This window comes from Chaetodon trifascialis, chromosome 21 (genome assembly GCF_039877785.1).
Source record: "Chaetodon trifascialis isolate fChaTrf1 chromosome 21, fChaTrf1.hap1, whole genome shotgun sequence".
In the NCBI taxonomy this organism is placed as follows: domain Eukaryota; kingdom Metazoa; phylum Chordata; class Actinopteri; order Chaetodontiformes; family Chaetodontidae; genus Chaetodon; species Chaetodon trifascialis.
Window position 1 is genome coordinate 8,855,112 of NC_092076.1, and position 27,194 is coordinate 8,882,305.

The 27,194-nt window shown below is 42.8% G+C and overlaps 3 protein-coding genes across 3 annotated transcripts; 2 read left to right on the top strand and 1 right to left on the bottom strand.

The window, feature by feature from the left end:
* The first annotated feature begins 1,702 nt into the window (after positions 1-1,702).
* On the top strand, positions 1,703-3,321 carry LOC139349967 (phenylethanolamine N-methyltransferase). The gene is made up of 3 exons (XM_070991047.1): positions 1,703-1,877; positions 2,181-2,391; positions 2,883-3,321. Exons 1-3 carry the CDS (start codon positions 1,703-1,705, stop codon positions 3,319-3,321), a joined length of 825 nt encoding a protein of 274 aa, XP_070847148.1.
* A 1,258-nt stretch (positions 3,322-4,579) lies between these two features.
* Positions 4,580-15,472, bottom strand: LOC139350156 (protein phosphatase 1 regulatory subunit 1B-like). Its single transcript, XM_070991295.1, has 5 exons — positions 15,026-15,472; positions 8,839-8,922; positions 7,782-7,857; positions 5,941-6,069; positions 4,580-5,855 (listed from the first exon to the last, which is right to left on the bottom strand). The coding sequence occupies exons 1-5, from the start codon at positions 15,152-15,154 to the stop codon at positions 5,722-5,724; spliced, it is 552 nt and encodes a 183-aa protein (XP_070847396.1). The 5' UTR covers positions 15,155-15,472; the 3' UTR covers positions 4,580-5,721.
* Positions 15,473-19,447: 3,975 nt separating this feature from the next.
* Positions 19,448-23,997, top strand: LOC139349867 (neurogenic differentiation factor 2-like). The gene is made up of 2 exons (XM_070990905.1): positions 19,448-20,339; positions 22,411-23,997. The coding sequence occupies exon 2, from the start codon at positions 22,424-22,426 to the stop codon at positions 23,495-23,497; it is 1,074 nt and encodes a 357-aa protein (XP_070847006.1). The 5' UTR covers positions 19,448-20,339; positions 22,411-22,423; the 3' UTR covers positions 23,498-23,997.
* The last annotated feature ends 3,197 nt before the right edge of the window (positions 23,998-27,194 follow it).

Genomic DNA, 27,194 nt, shown 5'->3' on the forward strand with positions numbered 1-27,194 from the left:
TTAAATACATTAAAACATAAAAATAAGATTCATGTTTATATTTCTACGTGGACGCAGCTGTAGGCCGGCCTTGATTTGCATTTGCAAATTTTTCCAGCTTTTATAATCACGTTTCTATCCAAAACCCATAAACACAGAGTGTTCGCACACTCAGTGGTAATGCCAAAGAGAATTAAGCATGCTTTGCATTAAAATTCTCCTGGAAAAGAAAACTCTCAACCCCTTTTACTCTGACTCTCATTGTAATCCTCAAATATCCCAATTTCAACTACATCAGCTGGCAGAATTCCACATGCCAAATAGCTCATCTCCCTTGGACACTGTAATATTTTGGATGTCTGAAGAGGGTCAGTGTGTGTGTGTGTGTGTGTGTGTGTGTGTGTGTGTGTGTGTGTGTGTGTGTGTGTGTGTGTGTGTGTGTGTGTGTTCAGGATTCTGGTTCAGCTGCCAGGGATGAGCGAGGTGTTAAAAGACTCTTGGGCAGAATAGGTTAGATTGCTACGTGGCTATGTTCCACATTGGTTCAGCTGCTGCTTTGGGATACGCTGGGAATAGACTGGGAAATTAATTCAATCAGGGGATGAAGCTCGCTGTTTTGTCAGCTGGCCACTGTGGCTAGTCGTTTCAAAATTTAGAAAGCAATTTTAATGGTGCAGTGAATGAGATTTGTGGCATTCCCAGGCAAAAAATAACCATAATCCTGAACATCTGCATTAGAAGTGGAGAGCCACTACATACATGTAGGCGAGAGACTAGTTTACAAATTGCAGAAGTCCTTATGATTTTCCATTAGGTTCTGTGATTGAAGTCAATAATATGTTTGTGGAAACTGCTTTATTTCATCACAAGAAAGATATTTGTGATATTGGAAAACTGACCAAGTCGTCAGTCCTCCAGACCTTGAGTATCAGTATCAATGCCTGTCAGTTAGACTGTGGTTACTCCATCTGCATTAGCATTTTAATCCTCTCTGTGTGGTAAAAGCCTTTAAATTCTTAAATCTCTTAAACTGTTTTTGGTAAACCAGAACTTTAATTTGAATTTCCAATATTTTCTTATACTTCACGTCCAAAATGCACATATGGAGTTGCACCAAAAATATAATTACATACTGCTGAAAACATGTTGAAATCAAAGAAAAGTGCTGCAGCTCTGTATGTATATGTCATTTTTCACATGAGCTTCTCACCTCTTCCTCTTGGGTGTCATCTTGTTCCTTTTTGGTGGACTTTTTGATGGATGAAACCATTTATGTTGAAATTTATCGCTCAAAATAATCATATTAAACAGCTTTTTTCTGCACTCTGCAACAACCTCTGATTTTGCGACGATCTAATAGCGCCTGTCAGCATGGGAGACTTTTCCTCTCCCTTGCTCATCATTCCTCTTCTCTCCGCCTCTCAACACAAACATCACCAAAGTAAAATGGCTGACAGAGACAGACAAGACAAGACAATTTGTCTCCCAGATAGACCTGTCAGTGCCTCAGGGGAGGGAGTGCGAACAGAACAAATGCTATCAGGCAGCAACATGGGCTCAAAATCAGGATCGCTATCTCTCCCCATGTAACTGAGAGTTTCCCAAAGCACAGCCACACACAAAATGACACAGACACACCCACACACAGATATATAAAGTGGTTAACGGCGTAGCAGTGCACCTGAAGGCTGACCACTAAACAGAGGAACGCAAAGAAAACAGGATGATGGAAGAAAAGGGAACAGAGAAAGGAATAGAGGCCATGGCAGCCTGCTACCAGGGATTTGATCCTGCAGCGTATCTACAGTATAACTACACTCCACCGCGGGCTGACTTTGACAGACAGGACAGCATTGTGCCGTGGAAACTGGCATGTCTGCATAGAGCTTTCACTGAAGGTAAGGGGACGGACACTTCATTCCAAAACGCTCGATATAAAAAGCAAGTTTCTTCTCTTTAATTTTCTCTGTTATTCTTCCTCTGAGATCTAATAGAACACACCTGCCTCTTAAACTCCATGTCCTCCTAATTTGTTGATGGAAATGCTGAATCAGTACTTTATTCCCGCAGACTTAGGGTTGGTCAACACTGCTCATGCCCAAAGATCGTTTTTTTTTTATTGTAAAAAAGGACTTTGGGCAAAGAACTCTCCATTAGTGGTCTCTCAGCCTCACTTCTCTCTTTCTCGTCTACATTTCCAGGCGATGTGAGGGGCGAGCTGCTGGTGGACGTTGGTTCAGGCCCCACCTTGTACCAGGTGCTGAGTGGCTGTGAGGTTTTCGACAAGGTGCTCCTCACAGACTTCCTGGAGGTCAACAGGCAGGAGCTGAAGCACTGGCTCCAGGATGAGGGAGGCTGCAGTCTGGACTGGACACCCTACCTGCAGCACGTCTGCAAGCTGGAGGGACGACGGTACGACCAGGTCCCCTTAAGACTTGAGATAACATATCAGTCCCTTAATTCTCAGTTTGTCTGGAAGTATGGTTTGACTAGTATGATCATCAGGGAATGAGTTATATTTGCAATGTACTTGGATTACAGTTCATGTTGAGGAGGGTGTGTATGTGTGTGTAGTAGATTTGATGCCAATTCATCCAACCCTTGCTGTTTGCACATCATGTATGTCTGTATGTATTGTCGTACCAAAGTCACTGATTCATCTTCTGGGACCAAAGTGGTGGACCGGCCGACCAACAGACCGTCATTCCCATCACAAGAGCTATCCCCTAGCATAGCTAATTAACACCTAACCCAGCATCATGCAGTGTGGAGTGCTTTTATATCAGCACACAGTATGAACTGCGCTGAAAATGCTGCAGAGCTAGTGCAGATTAATGCTGTGTTGTGCATTCGCCATAGCTATCTTACGTCATTTGGTGATTCACTGACATTGTCTCTACCAGGCCCTCAGAATGGACAGAGAAAGCTGCCAAACTACGTCAGGTCATCACAGACATCCTCCCCATTGATGTGCATCGCCCTCAGCCTCTGGCCCATGATGCCCTTCCTTCAGCAGGGGCCGACTGCCTCGTGTCCTGCTTCTGTCTAGAGAGCGTCAGCCCTGACCTGGCTGCCTTCACCAGGGCTCTGGGCCACATTGGGAGGCTCCTGCGGCCTGGTGGTCACCTCCTGCTCATCGGAGCCCTGGGAGAGAGTTACTATTTTGGGGGTCCTGGGATAAAGATCCCTGTGGTCCCACTGAATGAGGCCCAGGTCTGTGGTAGTTTGAAGGAGAACGGCTACACCCTGATCAGGCTGGAGGTTTACACACTGCCTCAGGATATGAGGGTGGGGGTGGATGATGTGACTGGGGTGTTCTTCGTAAAGGCAAAAAAGGATTAAAGGGTTAAAGTGAAGGAGTAAGCATCCAGATGAAATTAACATAAATTAAGCCGAGATAAATGCATGTTTAGCGCAGCAAACAGCTAAATGTAATGCTCTTTTTTATTTTTTTACCAATAATTTTGCTATTGGTGATGCTGAACCAGTGGGTGAGAGGTCACCTTGAGTTTGATATGCAAAGATTTTACAAATATTCTAACTCACTCTCAAGGGAAAAAGATACCAAAACACAAACGTGAATGCAAAATTTCACTTTATTCCACTTACACTGTATCCGGTAAGTGTTTTTTCTGAGGGTGAATTTGACATTGCCTTTTGTTGCCGGATGATCTCTCAGTGGGAGAAATGTAATTACACATTGCCTCCTGGAGTTCAGACACAGCAACTACAGCATCAAGAACATCACGCTTCAGTTTTTGTTTTTCAGCATATCATGAAATATATAATAGTGACAATCAAGCTGTTCATAGTATATTTTGATATAATATATATTTCTGTTTGATGAGCTGTTATTCAGTGAAGAGCCTGATGAGTTGCCTGTTTTGTGAATAAAGAAGCAATGCTAAAATAATGTTTATGTCATCCTGCTTTCTTTCCTCAGACTGAATTATGTTAATATAAACATATTGACAATATTGAAATAGACGCAGGCTTTAAAAATCATTCACAAACGGCTTCAAGGGTTCCAAGGGTTAATCTTAAAATTTGCAATGGCATCAGTTTCATGTTAGTGTAGATGATCATATTAGATGAATCCGAGAATATGACTGTGTAATCACAAGTATTGGCCACAAAACAGATCTAAATTACTGCCCAGACTTCGTTGATGGCTTTAATTTAGTTCATACTGTGGGTGGATGACAGTGGATAAAGGGAAACATATGGTCAAAACTGGTTCTTGTATGTTTTTCTGACTTTTTTTGACTTGAATCAAACTGCCTTTGGGGACGTCCAATGGTTCCTCCAAAATGATGCAAAATGCAAACTGTGTTTACTGACAACAGTTTTCAAAGCGTTCCAGAGTCCATGTAGTAACATCCTTTATACAATCATGTGTTCACAAAGTGGTGAACCTCGCTCCATCCTCGCTTGTTAATGACTGAGCCTTTCCAGGATGCCCCTTTCATACCCAGTCATGGTGCTATCACCTGTTACCAATAAACCTGCTTACCTGTAGAATTGAAACATGCTGCTGCACCAAATTCAGAATAAGCATATATTTACAAAAATCAGTGAAGCAGACACCAAACACCAAAAGCCCATTCGAATTCTTTTATTAGCAACCAACACAAAACATCATTTATACAAGGTCAACAATGAACCTTCACGCTCATCATAGATATTTAGTTTTTGAAAAAAGTAGGTCTTCTTCCAGTCCCCCACCTATCATCTCTGCTATCCCACACAGATCATGCTTGCTAATCGCCACGCTACAAAAAGCCCGTTCATGATATCAAAGCAGAAAAACTGTGCTGCATTATCGTGATTAGTTGGATTAGTCTGATATGATTTAATCTGGTCCGCTGTGGCTGCGCTCAAATCGTCTGTAATCCACCCTCCTTTGATTTCCTTGACCTTGCACGTGAATGTCTACAAGGTTGAGGAGAGCAAACTGAAAGCAGCAGTTTCTGGGTTCAATTCTAACAGGAGTAGTCCTACACCCTACTGCTGAGTACTGCATATTCATCATACTGTAGTATATCACATTTATCATCTGTGTATCACATACTACAATTACCCACTACCTGTGGAGCTACTGTATGACACATGCTATAAAACAACCTCATCGAGGCCATTTTTCCCACTTTGACCATCACACTACAGATGAAACTGAATCATGCATGTTTGCGTAAGATGGTGTATGTGTGAGCTCCACATGTCTGTTAACGCCTGGAAGTCTTATCTTGAGCTGTGTGCATCATCTGTTTCAGCACCAGCATCTCTAAACGACACGCTCTGTACATCACGTGAGTAAAGGTGATTCAAAATTGGATTCTTCACCAAACGACCAAAGTCTCAGAATTCTGATGAATCCTGTTGAACGGAAAAAAGAGACGTTTGCTTGATGAATGCCTCAGTTCTCGGCAGTTCTCATGTTTCTTGTGCAGTGTCCTTGGCTGAGTGGAATTTAGCCCTTCCTTGGCCGACCGAGACGTGACTTTCTTCACAAGTCTCTGGTCAAACTTTCCCTCATACCTGCTCATTAATATTCCGACCTTCCTCCGTGCCCGCCTGCATCCCCCTCTCTGTTCTTTCCACATTCAGCTCTTTTGTCGCATGCACGCACACACTCACAGACTCAAATGACACACACTCATACGTACACCCATGCATGCACACGTATAGCCCGCATGTGTGCTATGCAAGTAACACTGTCTCCATCTGAGTCCTCTTCTTTTGTCATTCTCCTCTTCCGTCCTCTTTTTCTTTGGCCTCGTCTTCGTCTCCATGGTGACGGCTGAGATCAGCGCTTCCTGTCAAACTGTCCGGCGGAGCACAGTGATCCCTGAGTGGTTTGCTTTCTTCTCTCAGATCTGACAAGAAAGAGATTTTGATGTCTGTGTGTGGCACAAAAGCCAGTATAAGACAGAAAAATGGCATAATGTGTGCCTGACCCACCTGAAGCTGAGGCTGTCTGCTGGCTCTCCTCCTCACGCTCCTCCTCTTCCTCCCCAGAAGAGGGCTCCTCTTTGTCCATTGAAGACATGTCTAGGGAGGACAGGTGGGCCTGGGCCATCCTCTGGACAGCTGAAAAGACAAATCAGGACATAGGGCTTCAGCCTCCTACCATCTGGGAGAAGGTACTGGAGCCTCAGACACCAAGAAGACCGGACTGAAACCCTCGTCCCCACCCCTCACCACCTCTCCACATCACACACACCCATATCAAACACCAGCCACTTTATATAAAGAGACTACAACTATGGTCCCACCATGTTTGCACTATATATATATTGCAACTTATATGATTAAACTTGAAATAATTGACATATTTTCATCTTTGAAGTTGATATGACTCAACATTCTGGCCACCTGATGAATGTTTGTCCAGTATTCACCTTGTTTTAGCTCTGTTTTGGTCTATCTGCACTATGTTGCACTATAAAATTGTACCAATTATTGCTGCTTTAAAGAGCAATCTATCAAGAGGCTCATAAGCAATGTGCATCATCTTTGTAACCAGAAAATGTTTCATAAAAATCTGGTTATTTCGTTAATGCAGGAATGTCATTCCACTCTGTTGAAAGCATCTTTGATGAACGCAGTGATTTGTTGCACCGAACATAACATAACATACTCGTATATCTAAAGACTCTTATTTTAACCTTGATCTTTTTCTAAACCTAACCAAGTATTTTTGGAGCCTGACCCTCACAAAACTGCAACCGTTTCACAACATTAATCAAGTGGCACAAAGGCTTCAGGGCAGGCGTATCGTAACGACTGATGTACAAACATACAAACATGTTGTGCGTATTTGACCGCCTGTGAATGACAACGGGTGTTTGAGGAATGCATCACTGCTGCGTGAGAGGTCAGCAAAAAGCAGATTTTCATGGAGTGCGACAGCATCATGACAGGCTGAAGAACACACATAACATGATGAGCTAAAGTACTGTGGCAATGAATTATGTTCAATAATAATAATTCCTTTAAATTAAAATAAACCCTTTATGCAATAAGGCACACTGTCCTACTGGTGATTCTACTTTGGAAACCTTCTTTATCGTACAGAGAAACTGTACTTTACTACTCCATATTAAGATTTAATTAAAGAAAATAAAATCCCCCATTGAAAAACGTGCCATTAATGGATAGATGACAAGAATCTGGAGGACTGCAACGTCACATTTCTTAGTATTTCAAGCAGTCAGGCTTTTAATACGCGGTTGATGATATCTGGTGTGGATGGTGTTTATGTAAAAGGTATCTGCACGCTGTGATGATGACGTTAAAATGCAATTTAGATACGTTTTCACTAAATCAGTGTAGACATTTTAAGCATTTTAAACAGCAATGACCACAAGGGTCACAATTCCCACAAAACAGGAGCAGAATAATTACATATTATATATACAGCCATATCAAATCGTGATGTTTTTGTGTGTGTGTTTATATGTGTGTGTATCTGGGTGTATCTAAGTGTGTGTGTATGTGTCAGACCATGTTGCAGCTGTGTGTCCATCCTATAATCCAGGATGATCCAGAGCAGACTCACAGCTGTCTCTGCTCCTAATCTCACATAACACACACATGCACACACAGACACACACACACATACACACACACCTCTCACTGTGTTTTTGGGATGCGGATGTATTCCAAACAAATACAAACCACACGGTAGTTGCCACAGCAGAATTAGGTCTCACAAATTCTTGCATTTTGTGTCATTTGCGATGTAAATTGCAGCATAATATGTGAAATACACACAAACACGTTCAAGAGAGTGCGTTTACCTTTAAGTGAGGGTGGCTGGTAGGTTGATGTGTGAACCAGTTTGGCTTTCAAGGCTCCATTTTCACCCAGGACCCACTGCAGAAGGCAAAATCAAGGTTTATAGACAACAGATAGTGTTTTATTCAGGATACAGTATAAGTCTGAGTGTTACATCAGTGCAGAAAAATGCTGCTGTTCTTTTGTTATTTTTGAATTAAAGTAGAAAGGTGGCAAAGATGAGGCATTCCTTCAAGAAGAAAAAGACAAATACAAGAAAGTCAAAAGAGATTTTGGAGTCTTGTTAACCAGAGTCAATGAAAAGAGGAGTAAAAGTACAAAAAAAACACGTTTTCCCATTTGTCTAATGTACTTGTCCTCTCTAATACAACTTGAACATTACATCAATGCTTGTATTGTTTAAAAAAGACATTCACACAGTATTTACAGTCGCTGATGTTTTTATCTGCTCAGTCTGCCCCTTTGTCTCCACAAACTTTCCTGCCATTCTCCACCTGTCCACTAGATGCCCTCGGGCTTTCCCACCAATCCTGGTCACCTGACTTGTTACCTGTTCCTGACCTGCACCAGCCCTCTTAGACTTGTTTGACTGCTTGGACTGACATCCTGTAAATTTCCCCTCTTTCTTCCTGCTCGTCTTGTTAAAGTGTTCGTGTGCATGTGCGTCCTCAGTCCTTTTGCCTCGTGCATGCACTCATGACAGATCCAGCGCTGGCTCCGATGAGAATTTTTTTTTTTCCTATGCACCCACTCACTCGCATCCCACCAAACACACTCCTGCCTCCAATGCAAATTTGAAACATTTCCCAGAATGCTTTTCTATAAACCTTCAGAGAACAAGGCTGAGAGGGCTGCATTGTTTTTGGGTACATGTTGAGCCCGATAGCAAAATCAAGAAAACATGAAACTCACATCCTTTACTCAAAACACTGTGTTGGTATCTCTTCCTCCTCCTAAAATTTAAATTTAATGCAAAACAGTGAGTACCTCCAGTCTTTGCTCTTTGACTCTGAAAGTTTTTTGGTACAAATCCAAAACAGTTCACACCAGCTGATCTACCTGGTGAGGGCCAATTTCTTCCTCTGGTGATGGTGGGTCTGTCAATCTGAAGAGCGTGGCTGGTGTCGGCCTCCGACGTCGGATCTTTGCAAAGAGAGACAGAGCATCAAACCATGCTACGTGTGTGTGAATTCGTGTGTATTTGCATGTGTGTGTGCCATGCAAAACCAAATACAAAGAGCCCCGTCATAAGAACAAGGTGTGACTGATGTCTTTTACTGAGTCTTGTGGTTCTTACGTCTGCAGAGGATCTCTCTCTGTGACAACAATGCAGTAAGAAAATGCATATTATTATATAACAACAGACAGGATTGTTGTCCAGAATGTTCCTGAATGAGGATTACATCTTGTCATAGATGGCGGCTGGATTACTTAAATTTGCCCACTATCTTGCTGCATGTTCCCATCACTTGGCTGTAATCATTTAGGTGTTTCAATTCTTCCGTCCAGAGTCTGATTTTACCATCAGATGCATGTCGATTTCGACTTAAACCCTCTTGAACATAATGCCAAATAATAGCCCTCTTGCCTTCACTGATTGGTGGTGGCTTGTTTGCATGTTGGCGGTGTGTTTTTTTAAGGTTTTATGTCCTTCAACATCACTTCATGACACTTTTTTTTCTTTTCTTTTTTTTGCAATTTTTCTGTTCTGATTTGAGAACATAAGGCAGGGGTCATGCATATATTATAAAATGATCTCCAGCTGTTGTTGCTGCTATTCTTGCTCCTACAACCTTCTCCTCAGGCCACTCAAAAACAGATATTCTACATCTGCACTACAGTGGATTCCTCATCTTCATGTATTCTACGTGAGAAGCAGAGTGAGTCACAGGAACCAAGAGTTATGCAACTGAAATGAAATGTACTGAAGTATGACTTTAAAATCTTAAATCACTTTCAGGAATAGACTGTTACATAACACAACTTTCCAATAATATAGAATATAAACCGAGATATTCAATCTAAATATTTTTTTTGCACCTTGTACTTTATTTAAATTTTATGCTTATACTTATATTTCTCCATTACATTTCAGAGGGAAATATGTACTTTTTTTTTACTGCACTACATTTATTTTCCAGCTATATTTCCTCTTAACTTTGAGTTAATACAAATAATATCATCAGTTTATAGATTATAACACATTATTACTTTTTAAACTACACTAAAGTATATTAAGCTGTTAAAATTAGCTCCATGTACAACATTACAGTGCTTCTTAGATATCAACACATCAATAATAATGATCCAGTAACACCACCACAGCCATTCTGCATACTAAGTACTTTTACTTTTGATACTTTGAGCACATTTTGTCTCCACTTCTTATTTTCACCTATTTTCATGATTTAAGTCCAAGCTACGCCAAGCTTTGCTTATTCATAATCAAATAATAAACAATAATAAAACACCTTCTTCTGAGTAAAAATAACAGGAAGTGTTATGAAACATACAACAGAGTCATCACTCTCTCTATTTTGTAACGTGTCATGGTAATAAGATTGTTGTGAGATACGAGCGGCTGCCAACCAATCACAGCTGACGGTGTAGGCACGAAGCGTGTGGGCAGCTCTCACTCTGGAGTAACTCCTGCTGCTTCTGCTTCACTCTGCGTGCTGGACTCATACATATTCATCAGTCAGACAGCGGAATTAAACATGCTGCCGCGGCGGAAGGGAACCAAATTAAATATGAATTTACAAGGCGTCCAATTAGGAGTCAAAAATTTGTTAACATTAAAATGTGAATGGGAAACTCAAACAAACAGCAGCGGACTCACACAGCCTGACTAACACACACGCATCTCTCAGGGAAAAGGCGTGTGCGGTCAAAGGACCAAAGCACAGGTGAAGCACCTGTCTGAGAGCCTTTTCAGACGCGCTGACCTTTTCTGAGTGCTTTGTTAACATGGTTGCCAGAAGGTCAAGCACCTACAGGGAACACGCGATTTTCATCAGATCCTTGTTGTGCATGTATGAAATGCCCGTAAATACCTGCTGGAGCTCAGTGGAGCTGAACCGCAAGACCGACCTGATCTGTTACTGATTCGTTCTACATTTCAAAGCACGTGCAGCTGCAACATGCAATTGTCTCGTTTTAGCAACAGTTTTATTAGTCTTCTTTTTGAATTGGCTGAATGGCTCAATAACTGGATCATACTATTTAGTATACGTGGGCAGTAACCTAGTGGATTGTAGAAATTAGTTACGATTGGGGATTTGTTTTGATTAGTGACTTGTTATTGTTGCCAGCAGCTCTCTGAGTGCAGTGATGAACTCTTTTTAATCTCATTTTTAAACATTTTTATTGAACAAGTCGTCCTGATTTGTTAGACTTGTATTCACTGGCCCAGAAGTGTTTCAACAATCCAGTTTTGTTTGGGATGACAACACACAAAGATTGAATGAGAGCTGCCTTTGAGATAAAATTCTGGGGAAAAATTGTCATTGAGGGTACAAAATCAAAATCACTTTTGGCTGTTTTTTACAACTTAAGAGAGCACAGAAACATTTTTTAGGTATCTGAGTTTCTCAATGACAACTGACCTCTACTCAGGTGGCTACAAAAACATGCCTGTTTAAATGGCCACAAAGGTTTTCATCCTATCTAAACACCACTGAAACTCACTAAAAACACTGCATTTTGCATATCCAGCATATACCAAAAAAATAATAATAATAATTATTAAGTAATTCATTTTGGTGCAACAAGTGCCACAGCACCATGACGTGGCTGGTGAGAGTGAGGACAGCTGCACCGAACACTCTACTCCAACTGTGCATGTTTTATTGTGTGTGGAAATCTGATTTTCTGCAGTTTTATCATAAAAACACAGCAACTAGAAAACTGCAGAAACAGCCAGAGAGAGGACATAAAGCAGCACAGGACTTCCATATAGTGCTCACACAGGAAATCATTAATCCCCTACCTCAGTTTTGGTAGGTAGGATGACCTTCATGGTTACCTAACATCCAGTTTCGATGCATTAATCTGGATGTTTATAATGCACATTGACAGCAGTGGGTGGGTACAGTGTCCCAAAGAGCCCTTAACCTATCCACTTACCAATTTAGACCATGCATTGAAAGCATAAATCCCTGCTCGTACAATACTTTCAATTTATTCTGTGAATAATCCTCCATAGAGCTTGATTTGATGTTCATGAAAATATAAATGAAACCCAGTATTGCCGTTTGACCTTTTGTTTTCCAGTAGAGAATCTGTGCAAACAGATGAGAGTTGAATAAAGAACATGGCGTCTGATTTTAACCCTTATCAAGCAGGCAGCTTGACTGGAAAGACATTCTCGCTGCAGCATTTGCCTCAACAGTCACTGCAGGGATGGGAGGGTCGCACACACACTCACACACACACTGTACAAATAAGCACTTGAGGCTGGAAACTTCTCATTGCAATGCCCCTGCAGTACTGGAGCAAGCAAGCATGTTTTTTTCCCCCTTTTGCTGTATTTCAAAGACTGATAGTCAAACAAATTTTCTGCCAGCACCCTACTTTGTATATAGGAACAATGCATTACTGGGAGCAGAACGGAGTAAGCTTGGTTTGCTGAATAAGACCCTGTGGAGTTGAGATCTCTTGGCTGTCCTGCGGTGAAAATTTGTTCTTCGCATTAGCTGTCCTTGCCCTTGATTCAGGCCTCAGTCATCCACAGCTAATCTCTTTGGTTTTAATCAGTCATCTCCTCGGCTGATTATATTTTTTCTCTTCCCTTTTCTTGCATGCCTTCTGTTAGTTATCTTTTTTTCCCCTCCCTCTTGTCCTTGTCAACTCAACGCTCTGTTTTGTTCATTTCCTCCCACTCTTTCGTCTTATCTCTCTACCTGTCTCTCTTTCCATGCCTGTGCTTTCCATTTAAATGCTAATATTATGGGTGTTTTGGAAATGTTGCACACAAGAACTTGGCTGACTCTTACATATACACCCTGTATCGCTATCATGTGGGCTAGCCTCATGTAAACTCACACAGGCAGCAGGGTCAGGCAAGGGCAGATACCCCTGACCAAGCCTCACAGGGCTGCATGAGAAGGATACTGATGTGACAATGGCCTCGATGCACAGCAGCTCTTCAGACTCTTGAGCTGTCAGGCTTGAGAAAACAAATCATTAACCAAATCCTCAGAATCTAAGCGGGGCGGTGGCAGATTACAGGACAGGTGGCAAGCGACAAGTGCATTTCTGAAAGCTAAATCTCCAGTGCGGCTCGGGAGAGCTCAGCTACTGTCAAAGTCCTTTGAGTAAGAGCCATTTCCCAGAAGCAGCCGCAGCCTGCCGGGGTCAATTATCAAGGAGGGTTGTGGTTTGTAGCATTCAGACATGTCTCGAGTACAGTTGAGTGTCATCCCACATGATGTGGCCATAAGGCAGTTTTACTAATCATCAGAGTGGCAGCCCGCGCTGCAGTGCTGAGTTGGAGAATAAGAAAGGGGGGATTCTCAAGCAAGCTGCTTCAATTGTGGATTATAAAACTTATTTTGCAGCTGAATGGCTGTTTATCCGCTCAGCTGGACTGCTGGCACGTTAAGCACTGAAGAGATTCCTGAAACCGTCCGGCTGATTTTTCTCCGCTGTGGTTTTCAGCAACAGGTGATCCTGTAAGGATCTCCCGTTTAGTGCAGCACCACAGTTGCTTGGGTGGCTATAAGAAGACGTATGATGACGTCAGAACCTTGCGACCTTTTGCGTGCTTTACCAAAGACTGCTGCTGCTTTGATTGCGTTATATCCATGGTGGAAGATTTGCAGTAATCTTGCAGCCTCCCGGGCTGGCAGATTGCCAGGCCATCTTATAAGGAAAACCGGCTCAGCTGGCATGCTGCTGTCAATGAGCATTTACAGGTTGTAGTTTATGTTGGAAAGGGTCTTAATAATTGAAGATTGTGGAGGAGATGAGCAGCTGCAGTAATGTGAACCTCTTAGAACAGTCATAAATCACCATAAAGTATTTAACTTCACAGATCAGTGAGAGTTGGTTTAACCCAAATAGTGTTGAGAAGTGTTTCAGACGGGATATGCTGAGATTTGACATGAAATCAGACACAGGGGGCTGCTTTAAAAAGCAAACGAAAGGATGAAGGGCTAAAGAAAGTAGTGCAAAGCCTTCGAGACTGCGAGTTGGGCTGTAAACAACAGATGTGCAAGACATATTTGAGTGCCTGGATGTTATTGATTTATTAGTTTATTTTTACATCCCAGGCTGTAACAAGACGTCCAAGCAGATGCCCCATGAAATCACACTGCACCTGGTCAGCGAGCAGCCTGCCACGAAGACGTCTTAAAAGCAGAAGAAGCTGATCGACCTAAAGCATCATTTGGCTGCCACTTGCGAGAGGAAGTGCATCCAAAAGTTATCTCAGCGGTACCTTTGTGACCTTTATGGGCTCTCAGACTAAATGCTGGTCCTGCACAGGCTGATATTATTCCTGTTCACACTGCACTATTTCACCAACATAATGCCTACACTACCAGGTCAGCATCTTTCACCTGCATTTGCTTTGGAAAGGTTCAGCATAAGGTCCTCATAACTGCTGTATTTATTTTACATAATGCACTAACATTTGACTAACAATGTGACCTTCTATATTTTGTTTCACAGATGTGGTAAGGGTATTACTATTCAGGCGCATAATCTCATTTTTAATATTGCTAACAGTGCTTTATCCCTCACTTCCTCCTCCTCCTCCTCTTCCTCCTGCACTCCTTTTGAAGGGCAGAGATGCCTCATCACTTTTTAAAGGCTCCAAAAAAGTGAGGCAGCACAGCTCAGCTTAATCCCCAGCGCTGCCCAAAGAGAAATGCCCAGCGTCAAACTAGAGTTCTGCAAAGTCGTGCTAGACTGGTTATGTAACTGTCTGTCAACCTTAGCGGCCAGGCCGGATGCTTCAGACGCCACAGAAGAGGGCAACTCTGTGCGCTTCAAAGTCAGGATGAAAGTTAGAGGCGAGCATGTTTCAGATTTTTAGCATGACTTTAACCATTTCTGCCATACGCAAGTTTTTCCACAACGACTATAAAATAAAGCTACAAGTATGGGATTAGATATTAGTTTTCAGGCTGCGTAAAAATGCCACCAAGCGCTGGTGATCCTGGTTTGGCACTCGACCCAAGTTTGACTTCATTCCTCCACACACGCCACTCTCAGCACCCATGCAGGCATACACGTCCCTCACCATCTCCACCTGTCGCGGGTCCAGCTGGGTGGGCACGGGGGAAGGCACGGAGAACTGGATCTTCCTCCTCGCATCCTTGTCTGCCTCCCGCTCCATCACCTCCGTCTCTGCGGGCAGCAGCGGGTCCATGGCATCCGGCCTGTCACCACCACAGCCGAGCGCGCAGATGTCCGATGAAAAGTCCAGGCGGAGTCAGTCAGGATTTAACTGCCTGCGCAAACTGCACGACTCTTCAGCGCAAGTGTTCAGAATAATTTAGCTGTTAGTGACCAGCGGTGTCCATCTGTCCCCACCAGTCCTGTTGACAGCTTTCCGTGCTTCCTCCTCTCTCACGCCTCTTTCTGCCTCCTTCCCTCTCTCTCTCTCCCTCTCTCTCTCTCTCTCTCTCACACACACACACACACTGTCTGTGAATGTCTCTCGCTCACGCTGTGTCTGTGCGGACCTGTGCTGTGCGCTGAGGACGGGAGAGGAGCGAAGGTGGGCAGAGCGTGCGGAAGCTTTATGATGCGTTCATTTGCCGTCGGAAATTTACCGCCACCCGCATCTTGGCCCAGAAAGCACGTTTCCCCTGAGATGGGCTGAAAATAAAGACGTTTCTAAAACTGTCGAGATGCCTTCAGGGTCACAAGTTCAAAAACCAACTCTTTGAATTGTGGGTTATTAATAATGACAGTTTATCGTGACTGAGTGAATTCGTTTTAAGAAAGTGTGACACCAACAAATATCTGTCTTGCAAAATGAAAAATAAAAATAACACAGAGATACTGAAGGCACCGTTGGGTCAAACTGAAAAACTTAAGCAATCACCATAATACCAAAAATATTCATTTTATGACTTTACTAAGTTCTAAACGATAATTCAAAGAAATTATTGCAGTCATTAAAACTTTCTGACTCATAGAACAGAAACATGAATAATGGGACGTTACATTAAATATGGACATAATGACTAAACATTTTGAACTAACCATATACATTTATCTGTAATTTGTTATTGCAACTCACCAAAGTCACATTAACCTTTTTCATACTTTTGCCACTGTCTATATTTTGGATTTTGTAGATTTTGGATGTCTGTTTAGTGATATTTTCTTGCTCTTTTCTATTTGTACTCTTTGTATCTGACCTCTTTCATACTTTGCACTGCAGCTACTGATTCCCCTCTGGATAAATAAAGCTCTCAGGAAATATCAAGAAACACAGCCACTGGTCGATGTTCTTGGTCTTCTTGGCAGAAGTGATCTAGATCTGAGCTGGAGGTTAAAAGGCAAGATGGCACTTTGTGTGCTGCATCTAAGAAAGTTCAGAACATCCATCCATCCATTATCTATACCGCCTATGCCTTTCGGGGTTGCGGGGGGCTGGAGCCTATCCCAGCTACAATGGACGAGAGGCGGGGTACACCCTGAACCGGTCGCCAGCCGATTGCAGGGCCACATGTAAGGACAAACAACCATTCACACTCACACTCACACCTACGGACAATTTAGAGTCATCAATTAACCTAATGAGCATGTTTTTGGTCTGTGGGAGGAAGCCGGGGTACCCGCATGCACGGGAAGAACATGCAAACTTCACACAGAAGGGCCCCGCCTGACCCGGGGATCGAACCGGCAACCTTCTTGCTGTGAGGCACGCGCACTACCTGCTGCGCCACCGTGCAGCCCAAGTTCAGAACATAGCAGAACAAATTTCCATTTGTCAGTGAACCACAGTGCTTTGCAATCGTAGGTTACTGTATATGCATGATGTGTTCATTGGCATTCTCATTTTGGGACAAGGAGCTGAAAGGAGTTGTGAAATCCCTCTTTTTTAATATAAATAAATATTTCTCAAGGTCAAGTGGCTATAGGCGATATCATACAGTATGCTCTGTAAACATACATAAGAGACAGCCGGTGGGGAGAATTCATTGCCATGGCAACAGTTTCTCTTCACAGTGTTGAGTGTTGGCAGTCAGTAAGCGTAGTGTGTGTGTGTGTGTGTGTGTGTGTGTGTGTGTGTGTGTGTGTGTGTGTGTGTGTGTGTGTGTGTGTGTGTGTGTGTGAGTGTGAGTGCTTGAGAGTAAGTTGGAGGAGAGTAAAAATTCATATGCAAATGTGTACAAAAAAGAGGTGATGACAGTGTGTTGCTGTGACAAAGGCTGTCAAATTAAAGTCAACATATCAGCAGGTAATGTGATGGAGCTTCCTGACCACACAAATATCGCTTCCTGGTGAATTAATTTTGCATTGAACTGAGGAGGGGAGGTGAAGAGAGGAGAGGAAGAGAAACAACAGGGAGGAGGTCTGTGTGAGGACGGGAGGAGGCTTTCATTTGTCGGTATATAATCTTTGCTCACTGAGGGTTTCACACATTTTCTGTTAACAGACTAATTGTTAATTTGCCTCGCAGCGCAGGGAGGCACTTCCTCTCAGATCTCATGCTTGTTAGAAGTAGTAGTTGTGTTTGATCCCAGTTCACCCTGTACTGAGGTCACCTAGAGAAAGGCTCCAGGTCTCTGCCAGTTGCAGAGTTGCAGACTTACTGTGGGAGGTCTTCAGATGAAAAGTAAAACCTCCACCTTGGACTTTTCAAAGCAGCCCATCTGTGGCTCAGTTCACTTCCAGTTCAACAGCCATCCTTGAAAAATGTGGACAGTCGATGCACATTTGCAACACCAAGTGACACATCTGAAGTGCAATGCAATATGAAGAGCTTGTAATGTCTAAGACAGATGATATAATTCAGACACTCAGGTAGCATTAGAATGCACAGAGCTGCGGATAAATAATCGAAAGGATTATAGTATTATGGCCACGAAAGACACAGAGTAATCCATCATCAATAATGTGGTGAGGGCTGCCGTCGGCCAATGTGTATTTTTTCATACAACCACCAGGAGGCGCCAACCTACGTTCAACAGTCCCTTATGACCAACTGCTGTAACATGCATACACAGAGGATGAACAAAACTGATATTTAGATAATTTAATTAGTCATGAGTGAAAGCATGAAGATTCAGGGAATTCAAACTAACAAAATGTTGCATTTGATAGACAGGGCGAAAATTTTAAATACCAATATGTTTACAATATTATCTGTATGTTCTTATAATACATTTGTAATGATGATATTCTTAAAAGGTATAAATCCATGGAATAGAAACTGGAATTTGTTGCAAAACGTGGATGATGGGCATATAGAGACATTGTTGTCACACACTCATTGCTAGAAAGTCAGGATTTCTCATGAACAAAACAACATCTACGACACATTACCTAACAATAAAAGTCTCAGTTCATACTCTAATAAATATTGAGTGAAAGGAATGACGTCACTTTCAGTCTTTGCATACACTAGCTCTTGATAACCAGTAGATGTCACCCACGTATAGCCTGAGAAAGCACGGAAAGCGAGACTGGCTGCTCCTGTGAACTCAACCATACAGAGAGCAGCATTATGTGACATGTTAACCATAAAACCCAAAAGCAGGCTGTCATGACAGAATAAGTTTCACACTTGTTTTTATCCTAAAAAAAAATCATCTGGACCTTTTCTTTGAATCAAAACATTCAAAGTCAATCTGAATGAACTGGTACAATATACCAGACTCTCATTTAGGTTTTAATTGTTAAAGTGATTATTTTTTAAAATCATGACTTAAAAATGCAGCTTTTGTCATATTTGGTCACTATAGTATTAAATTCAGACTGGGCTGTGGAAGAAGTTTTGTCGTGGTTTCTAACATGTGACATAATAATGACAAAGAAAGAATTAAACGTGTAGAAGAAAATTAACACAATTAAATCACTATTTTATTGGCAAACATATGTTCATTTACACATATCAACGTTTGATTTGTATAAAATGAGTCATGATGTGATGCCATATGAAATGAAATGCTGTTTTTTGTCTTTATGTTGTTATTTAGGAACGAAATAAATTTTATTACAGCATGAAAATAGACTAAAGACGAACATTTATGCAATCAGGATGTCCACATCTGAAAAAGACAACGGACTTTTTTGACTAAAAGCCTCAATCAGTCAAACTGAACAAGCAGTTCTTCACATTTCAGGATGATAACACCATGTTGGGGTGTGACACTGCCTACACAGCAAGTCTTCATCAGCAGAGGATGGGGCAGGACAGCCGTGACCAGAAACACTTGGATCAAGTCTTTCAAACATTTTCCTTGTTTCATTGAAACTGGAAAAAAAAATGCGCCAGTAAACTGAACCCCAGCGACATTATGGTGACGATAAGCCTTCCCCTTTCTATTTTTTCATTCTTATTTTCTCTCTTTCTCTTGTCCTGCCCCATCTTCTGGCCCCTCTCTGCAATCTGTGCCTCTGCCACCTTTGGCACCAGCCCGCCCACCGGCACCTGTGCCAAAGCCTGGCAACCCAAACCAAGACGCTCTGCTTGGCTCAGTTCAGTTGACTCGTTTAGGCAATTGCACCCTGACTCTGATCTTTATGGCGGGTCTTTTATTTATCCCAGGCCATTGTGTTTTCTGTCTTAGAATTCCCTGTTGTTGAAAACCTGGCTTTGCCTTAGAGCATTTTTATAGACTTGCTCCTGTTGAGCTATTTGGGGCATTTCTTCTAATCGTATCTCTAAAATATTCAAAAATTGTGTGCAGATTTATTCACAAGTTCATCCTTAAAATCATTAGCCTATAAATATTCCTGTAATATGTAGATGATATCATTGTAAAATTGATCATTATAGCATTGTTTTCCTAAACCTTCTATATGAGATTAACCCCATTTTTCCCAAAGATAGAGGGTAGCAGAAGCTGTTTGAATCCAGTGCGTTTTTTTTTTATTTTGTGCCATTCACTCCTTATTCCATTTTCTCTTTCAGCTCAGTGACAGATGGCGAGTCCCTCTCCCCCAGGGGGAAGCCAGTCTCTGTGAATGCGGCCGCATGTCAATCACCGGCTCTCATGTGATGGCTCTTGCCAATGACGTGCCAGCCATATGGGCCTGGCATCAGAGCTGGTATGTAACCCACCCAGTCCTGCCTCTGAGGCGCCACACGGCTCCCTCCACGCGTTTGGGCATATAGGGGTACAGCAGCAGCAGCAGCAGAAGCAGCAGCAGCAGTATCAGAGAGAGAGAGAGAGAGAGAGAGAGAGAGAGAGAGAGAGAGAGAGAGAGAGAGAGAGAGAGGGCGGCTGGAGAGGAGAGAGAGGTGTGAGAGCAGAAACGCAGCGCCTCGCCTGCACAAGCATCCGTGCAGGGCGTGTGGACGTGATGCCCACCCGGAGAGAGATGGTGTAAACAAACCCCGCTTTGCCCCGTCACTGAGCTCCACCGCGGAGGTAGGTTGTCCATATCCAATACAGACTGACCAGATATGGATCAAGGTTTGGGGGGGGGGGGTGTCTTTGCGTTAACGCCTGTTGTATTCGTGAGGGAGGAATTAGAGGCAGAGATAATTGCAATTATCCAAAAATAAGGCACCGTGTTCTCAGATCTGTCCCGTCTTTTTCACGCATGCAGCGCCATCACGTAGATTTCTAGCGTCTTCGTCGCAGGTCTGATCGAAGATATTGATCAAGCTCGGTTTAATTTGATAGTTTTTTTTCTTTCAGCAGATCTCCAGATCCACATTGGTCCTCCGAAAGATACGCGACTCACGCGCTCTTGCATCCACAGTTTGCTTTGCATTAGGCTACCTTAGAAACGAGCGCGTAGAAAGTGTGTTTTATTATGTGTTTTATCAGAGAATCGTAGAAATTAAAAAAAAAAAAAGCCAGGTGTGTGTGTGTGTGTGTGTGTGTGTGTGTGTGTGTGTGTGTGTGTGTGTGTGTGTGTGTGTGTGTGTGTGTGTGTGTGTGTGTCCTGCACGACGCGCGTCAGAGCACTGTGGGGGTTGAATTCTCCATAGAGATACTCGGGCTAATTGACAAGGTATTGGTTGGCATTAATTACATTGTGCTTACAAGATTAGGGAGAAAAAAAAATCCGTCCTTGGACTCCACACACACAGCTGAGCTCAGATTACTGGAAAATAAGATTTTGGAAGGTTACAGCTTTTAAATTGGGTTTAAATTATGCTGTTAATAAATAACTTCAATCTGAATTATCAAGCGACGTGATACCAATAATCCAAAGAGGAAAAACACTTCTCTCATGCGAGCTTTCAAGGAAAATATTATGCTAAATATTTCATTACAACATGGCCTTATGACCGTTTAAATACAGTTTTGATAACCTAAATCCTGTATTTTTAATTAAGGAAAAGACAGGTGTCAGTGAAATCTTTAAGAAGTGTACATCTAAAGCAGTGTGTGGCTTTCTTTCGAGCAACAGTCATGACGGATTAAAGTTCAGCAACTGAAAATGTCACATAACGTTTGTGTGACCTGCGCGGCCTTGAGGTGAGTCCAAAACGGGCTGCACAAACCTGCAGATGCTCTGCTCCTGGAGGCATATTTCAATGTCATTATTATCTTTTAACTTTCTGAAATATGTGCGACGATTCGTGCGGAATAGTGTCAGAGGAGTCCTCAAAAGCGTGGACCTGAAGTCCTTTAAAAGCGGACTGAATAAAAACCTGTTAATTCGGAGATATTAAAAAAAAAAAAATGTTTGGGATGTTAAAGTCCAGCGTGCGGCCTGGCTGTGCTGGAATTCCTCCAGGTTGGTAATTTATAGGACGGAGGAGGGACGCGCACCCTTAATGCGTCCCTGGGGGGCCATCTAAGGCAGGCCAGCTCCGCTCCCTGGGCCGGGCTTCTGGAGGACACAGGCCGAGGCCCCATGGGTGGCCAGGACTGTTGCTTTATGCCGTTTAAAAAAAAAAATCCGATTTTTATTAAAGACAAAAAAGATTATTCTCTCTTTGGGGAATATTAATTATAGTGGAATAAAAGGGTTGAAAAAAGATCAACATCAAACTTTTAAGTCGGAGATTTCCTCATGTTTTAAGGTTCTACTTCCCCAGATCAGTTTAGCTTCGTTAGTTAACTGGATTTATGTTAGACTTGACATGAAAACTGTGGTTTCCATTTTTCCACATAAGCTGACAAAATGTATGCCTTTAATCAACGTGTGTCATAAACACATCTGAGACAGACTGCCTGTTGTTGCCTGGACTGGGAGTCTACGATTTGAAAGCTGGGCTATTAACATACAGGAAACGAATGATGGTCTAAAGATGGGCCTTTAATGATAAAAAAATACCAAAAATCTTTTCAACTGTACACGACACATCTGCGGAATAATAAATGCAGTTATTTCCCAGTGGGCACGGGACATTTAGGCTGCAGCCTGCGGCTTTGAGGGGTCGCTGGGGCAGGTTGCTTTGCGTTGACAGCGCACCTGTGGGTGCGTAAACAGCAGCAGGGTGAAAAGCAGTCCAGCTCATGCTTCAACTGTGTCTTGCAGGGTGATTGCCACGATGTTGAGCCGTCTGTTCAGCGAGGTGCTGCCGGACGTCCAGAGGCTCGCGGCCGATTGGGTGGAGGACCACGAGAACGACGACTGCAAGGACAAGGACGATGAGCACGAGCCCTGCCACCTCGGGGAGGACGACCTGGACGAGCCACTGGAAGGCAGCAGTCGAGCTGAGTCTGAGATGGCCGGCGACGATGATGAGGATGACGATGGTGAGGAAGAGGAGTGCGAGGATGAGAACAGCGGAGACAAACCCAAGAAGCGTGGCCCAAAGAAACGCAAGATGACGGCGGCGCGCGTGGAGCGCTCCAAGGTGCGCCGGATGAAGGCAAATGCGCGGGAGCGCACGCGCATGCACGACTTGAATTCTGCGCTGGACAATCTGCGCAAAGTGGTGCCATGCTACTCCAAAACCCAAAAACTCTCAAAGATAGAGACTCTGAGGCTGGCCAAGAATTATATATTAGCTCTTGGGGAGATTTTACGCAACGGGAAACGTCCAGATGTGGTGACCTATGTCCAGATGCTGTGTAAAGGCCTGTCCCAGCCCACTACCAACCTGGTGGCTGGCTGTCTGCAGCTCAACACCAGGAACTTCCTGACTGAACAGTGTTCAGATGGAGCCCGCTTCCACATGCCAAGCTCTCCATTCTCCGTCCACCCCTACTCCTACCGGTGTTCCCGCCTCTCCAGTCCTCACTACCAGCCCGGAACCGGCGCGATTAACTTGCGGAGCCATTCCTACGGTCCTGGGTACGAGGGCGTGTACCCGCCAGGCGGGACTTCGCCTGATTACAACAGCCCGGACTACGAGGGCCAGCACAGCCCGCCCGTCTGCCTCAACGGCGGACTGTCCGGGAGACAGCAGGAGACCTCTGAGACAGACAGGAACTATCATTACTCTATGCATTATTCCGGACTGGCCACGTCTCGACCCAGCCACAGCCTCGCTTTTGGGCCCTCGGGAGCGCGCAGCGGAGGTGCGCACTCGGAAAACATTCCACCTTTCCACGACGTGCACTTGCACCATGACAGGGCGCCCCCGTATGAGGATCTCAATGCTTTTTTCCACAACTGAGCCCTTTCAATCAGACGTATTGATCCTCCAGTGACAATCCTATAATGTGTAATATTGTTTGGGAAACAAGAGCTTCTGAAAGGATGAGAGACGGAAGTGGCAGAAAGAGTCCCCCTGGTTACCTTCTGTATTCTACTGATGTCATCCCTAAACTGTTGTACTTCCTATCAAAGTGTGTCCAGTAATATCCTGTATGCAGAATGAGTGCAACTGACATAAAGATGTATAGGCCTAAACATGTTATGACACAAACAGCAGAAATAAAAAAAATGTTTTATAATTGTCTGATATGATTGCACAAATCTTCTTGTGAACATCAGGGGGGCATTCACTCCGGGGAATGTGTGCACATGTAGGCCTCAAGCAGTGGCTCAGTCGTTTTCATCAAATAGCCTGAGATCGAAAATATAACTCCAGTTGAAAGTTATCCTCATATAAAAACCTCACTGAAATAATTTCAGCATTAATGTTTGGCTGCAAGTCAGGTTGTTTTTTTAAAACCACTTAGGAAACAGATATGGGCAGTGGTTTCAACAGGCATGTGAAAAACAATTGGTCTTTCATTGTCTGTTTAAATGAACTATTAAAATCATTTTACGAAGGTTAAACTTCAGAGACTGTGCAGCTTCCCTTCATTAACCACATTAATATGATGAAAGTAATTTGCTTACCCATTTTTTTCTGGTGAAAACATTTTAAATCTGAATCTAAAATAAGTTTAAACAGCAGCCTATTGTGCAGAAATGTGAAATCCTGACTTTTATCTATTTAGCTTTAAAAATTAAATTTTCTAGGCTGAAAAGGAAACTAAACGGGTGACAGGAGGCACATTACACACAACACTATATAATATTTCAACTGGATTTCAGGTATAAATGAGTGCCCTGGCCTGTTGCATCTAAAATATCTGAAGACAGCCGAAAAATGAGAAATGGTGCCGGCCTATTGTGCAGGATAATTAGATTAACAACTACTTTCACTTGAAATTAAATTTGACAACATGTCTACACTGAAAAAATCAATTAAACACTGGATATTGGACAGTTATGACACTGAAATCAAACCTGTTAAAGAAATGGATAGAATTAGCAGAATGCACATTAAAAATGGCATCAACTTAGGAAGGTCTGCGATGAAAGAATCAGACTGTATTTTATTTTAGAGTAGAAATGGCACCTTTTCTTTTAATCTCACACTCCAGCTTTGATATTAATGCAGCTTTGAACTTTGAAGTGGTCTTAATTAGACTTACATTCATAAGAGCTGCATCCTGCCAAATGTGCAAGAGGTACTTTCCTCACACATCACCTTGGGTGAAAGTATTAAAGCTAGTGAGGCTGAGATGCAGCACATATTATTCAGCTGCACCGCTGCTAATGCACAGCAATAAGGACGAAGGAGAATAAATAAACATGCATTAAACAACTGACAAACTATGTTCATGTAAAGAAATTCCAGACCTGCACTGAGATTTATTTTGCTTGTTTTGACTCTCTATGGCTGAGCGTTTGGAAGCATTGTGCACTGATACACTCAACAAAATAACTGATGTCATGCAGCAGAAACTGACCACAACACCAAACGTCTGGAAAGAGCTCCCTGAAATCAATAGAGACTTAGAATAGCAAACAAAATCAATCAGACGTGATCGTTTGTTTTATGCTCTTTGACTCAAATCCTGCATATACACTCAGTGGTGTAGCTGGTTAGTTAGAGAGCGAGCAAAAGGCCTCGGCAACTCAGAGCGAGAGACAGAAGAAGCAGCAACGCTGGACACACAATGTGTGTTTTTTACGTGAATTTGGTCACTTCGTTCTCCAGCACAGTGAAAGAGGATGTGGGCCTGCTCGCAGCAGCAGACGCCTTTAAGACTTCCCAGGTGAGTGTGAATAATACAGTGACAAAATGCTCTCATATAATCCATTCATTTATCAGCATTAACCACAAAGGTTGATAAATGTTTGAATTTTTATTTGGCTGCAAAAACTTATATTTACACTCAAGCTGCTCGTTATGAAAATTAGAAAACACAGGCTGCTCAAAACTGCAAGAGATGCACATGAAACAATACCGAGATTTCTATTTAACACCTATATTTAAACTGAATATTTGATCACTATGAGTTTACGAAGGCTCGATCGCATCAGTGGTGATTTCTCAGATCAATAGTGGGGGCAGGCTCCATCTTTGGACCACTGCCCTGGGTCCCATATGTTGTTGCGGGCGTCCAGGGGAAATCAGCACAGGGCACCGCAGGGTGGAAGCTGTCCCATCCAGCACTGACCCAAGCAAAGAAAGAAAAGGAAGAGGAAGAGATGCAGGCAAATTCTACACGGCAAGGAGTTACCCTGCAAAAATATGCATGCATACAGTCATAACATTTTTTTTTCTTTCCTACATTTTTAATTTGATTTCATTTTTGCCTCAAAGGCCCATCTGACTCACCACATCATGAAAGAGTTGGGCAGGTGCAAAATCAGGTGAATCAATGGCCCGTTGGTTTGAAATGGAGGAGCCCAGGGATGGCATAATGGACACACACACCACACACACACACACACACACACACACACACACACACACACACACACACACACACACACACACACACACACGCACACACACACACACACACACACACACACAGAGCTCATCACAGTCCAAATGGTTAGTACCACCACCAATAATAAATAAATAGATACATAAATAAACACATTTGAAAGCCTCCTGTAAGAATTGGACGGGCTGAAATTTTAGTGATCATCAAGGGCAAACAAGCAAAAAGCTGCTTTTTATATTTTTAAGAGATTGTATATTTGGTTATCTTAGAATTTTCCTCAAATGGCAGGTTTGCTTTCTGCAGGATGTCCTTCATCATTTTGATATTTAAGATTCATAACTTTTGTTTTAGGCTCAGAATTGATGTTTTATATAATTAGCTCACACTGTAGGTGCGTACATACAAAGAGAAGGTGGAATTAGGCTTAAATTATGCTTTAAATATGCACTAATCCACTAAGGAACATTTAGGATTTAAGGGAAAATTAAGAATCTATTTATACCGTAAACTATGAGAAGGGTATAGGTTTACCAAATGTTTTCTACCTTATGTGGGCCACAGTTGTCATCCAGTAGTTTCGTCACATATAAGCCATGAAAATTAACTTTAGGTTTGACATTTCTTTTCTCAGATGGACAAGATTTTACTGAAAAGAATTTAAAAAAGGGAGAGGTCTTCCATCGATGCGCAGTTTGATTTAATAAATGCAAAAAAAAAAAAAACACTTGTATGAGTGGTTGAACGCGCACTCATTTAAATGCTGAAACATTTTGATGTTTTGTTCAGGATAGAATGAGGACGCCTCCGCACGAAGCCTAAAATACACTTTTTGTGATATTTCCAGCGTCTCTCTGTGCCACGATTAGTCTGGTTCGCGGTCCCATGTGAAGGGCAGGCCTCGGAGGGCAAGGTGAGAGGCACGTTTCTGATTTTATTTCCTAACCTCTCAGTTAGACTGTGCAAGTTTTTTGTTTTTTTTTTTCTTTTGGTGAGGAGGGGCGGCGGCTGGCAGAGGATTTGATAGCGGGAGCGCGGTGCCAAGTCGCTAAATGTCTGAGCACCAGTAAAGCCAGAGACCAGTAAAGCCCACCATCACCAACCCGGTGCCAGCTGCGCCACGTGGCAGCCAGGCGGCCC

What these genes read in the sequence shown, in the direction of transcription:
- LOC139349867 (XM_070990905.1), top strand. Translation starts at nt 22,424, where the DNA reads ATGTTGAGCCGTCTGTTCAGCGAGGTGCTGCCGGACGTCCAGAGGCTC.
- LOC139349967 (XM_070991047.1), top strand. Translation starts at nt 1,703, where the DNA reads ATGATGGAAGAAAAGGGAACAGAGAAAGGAATAGAGGCCATGGCAGCC. An exon ending in GCATAGAGCTTTCACTGAAG is followed by an intron (nt 1,878 to 2,180) that starts GTAAGGGGACGG and finishes CTACATTTCCAG; the next exon opens with GCGATGTGAGGGGCGAGCTG. An exon ending in TGCAAGCTGGAGGGACGACG is followed by an intron (nt 2,392 to 2,882) that starts GTACGACCAGGT and finishes TGTCTCTACCAG; the next exon opens with GCCCTCAGAATGGACAGAGA.
- LOC139350156 (XM_070991295.1), bottom strand. Translation starts at nt 15,154, where the DNA reads ATGGACCCGCTGCTGCCCGCAGAGACGGAGGTGATGGAGCGGGAGGCA. An exon ending in AAGAAATTGGCCCTCACCAG is followed by an intron (nt 7,858 to 8,838) that starts GTAGATCAGCTG and finishes TGCCTTCTGCAG; the next exon opens with TGGGTCCTGGGTGAAAATGG. An exon ending in GCAGACAGCCTCAGCTTCAG is followed by an intron (nt 5,856 to 5,940) that starts GTGGGTCAGGCA and finishes CTTTCTTGTCAG; the next exon opens with ATCTGAGAGAAGAAAGCAAA.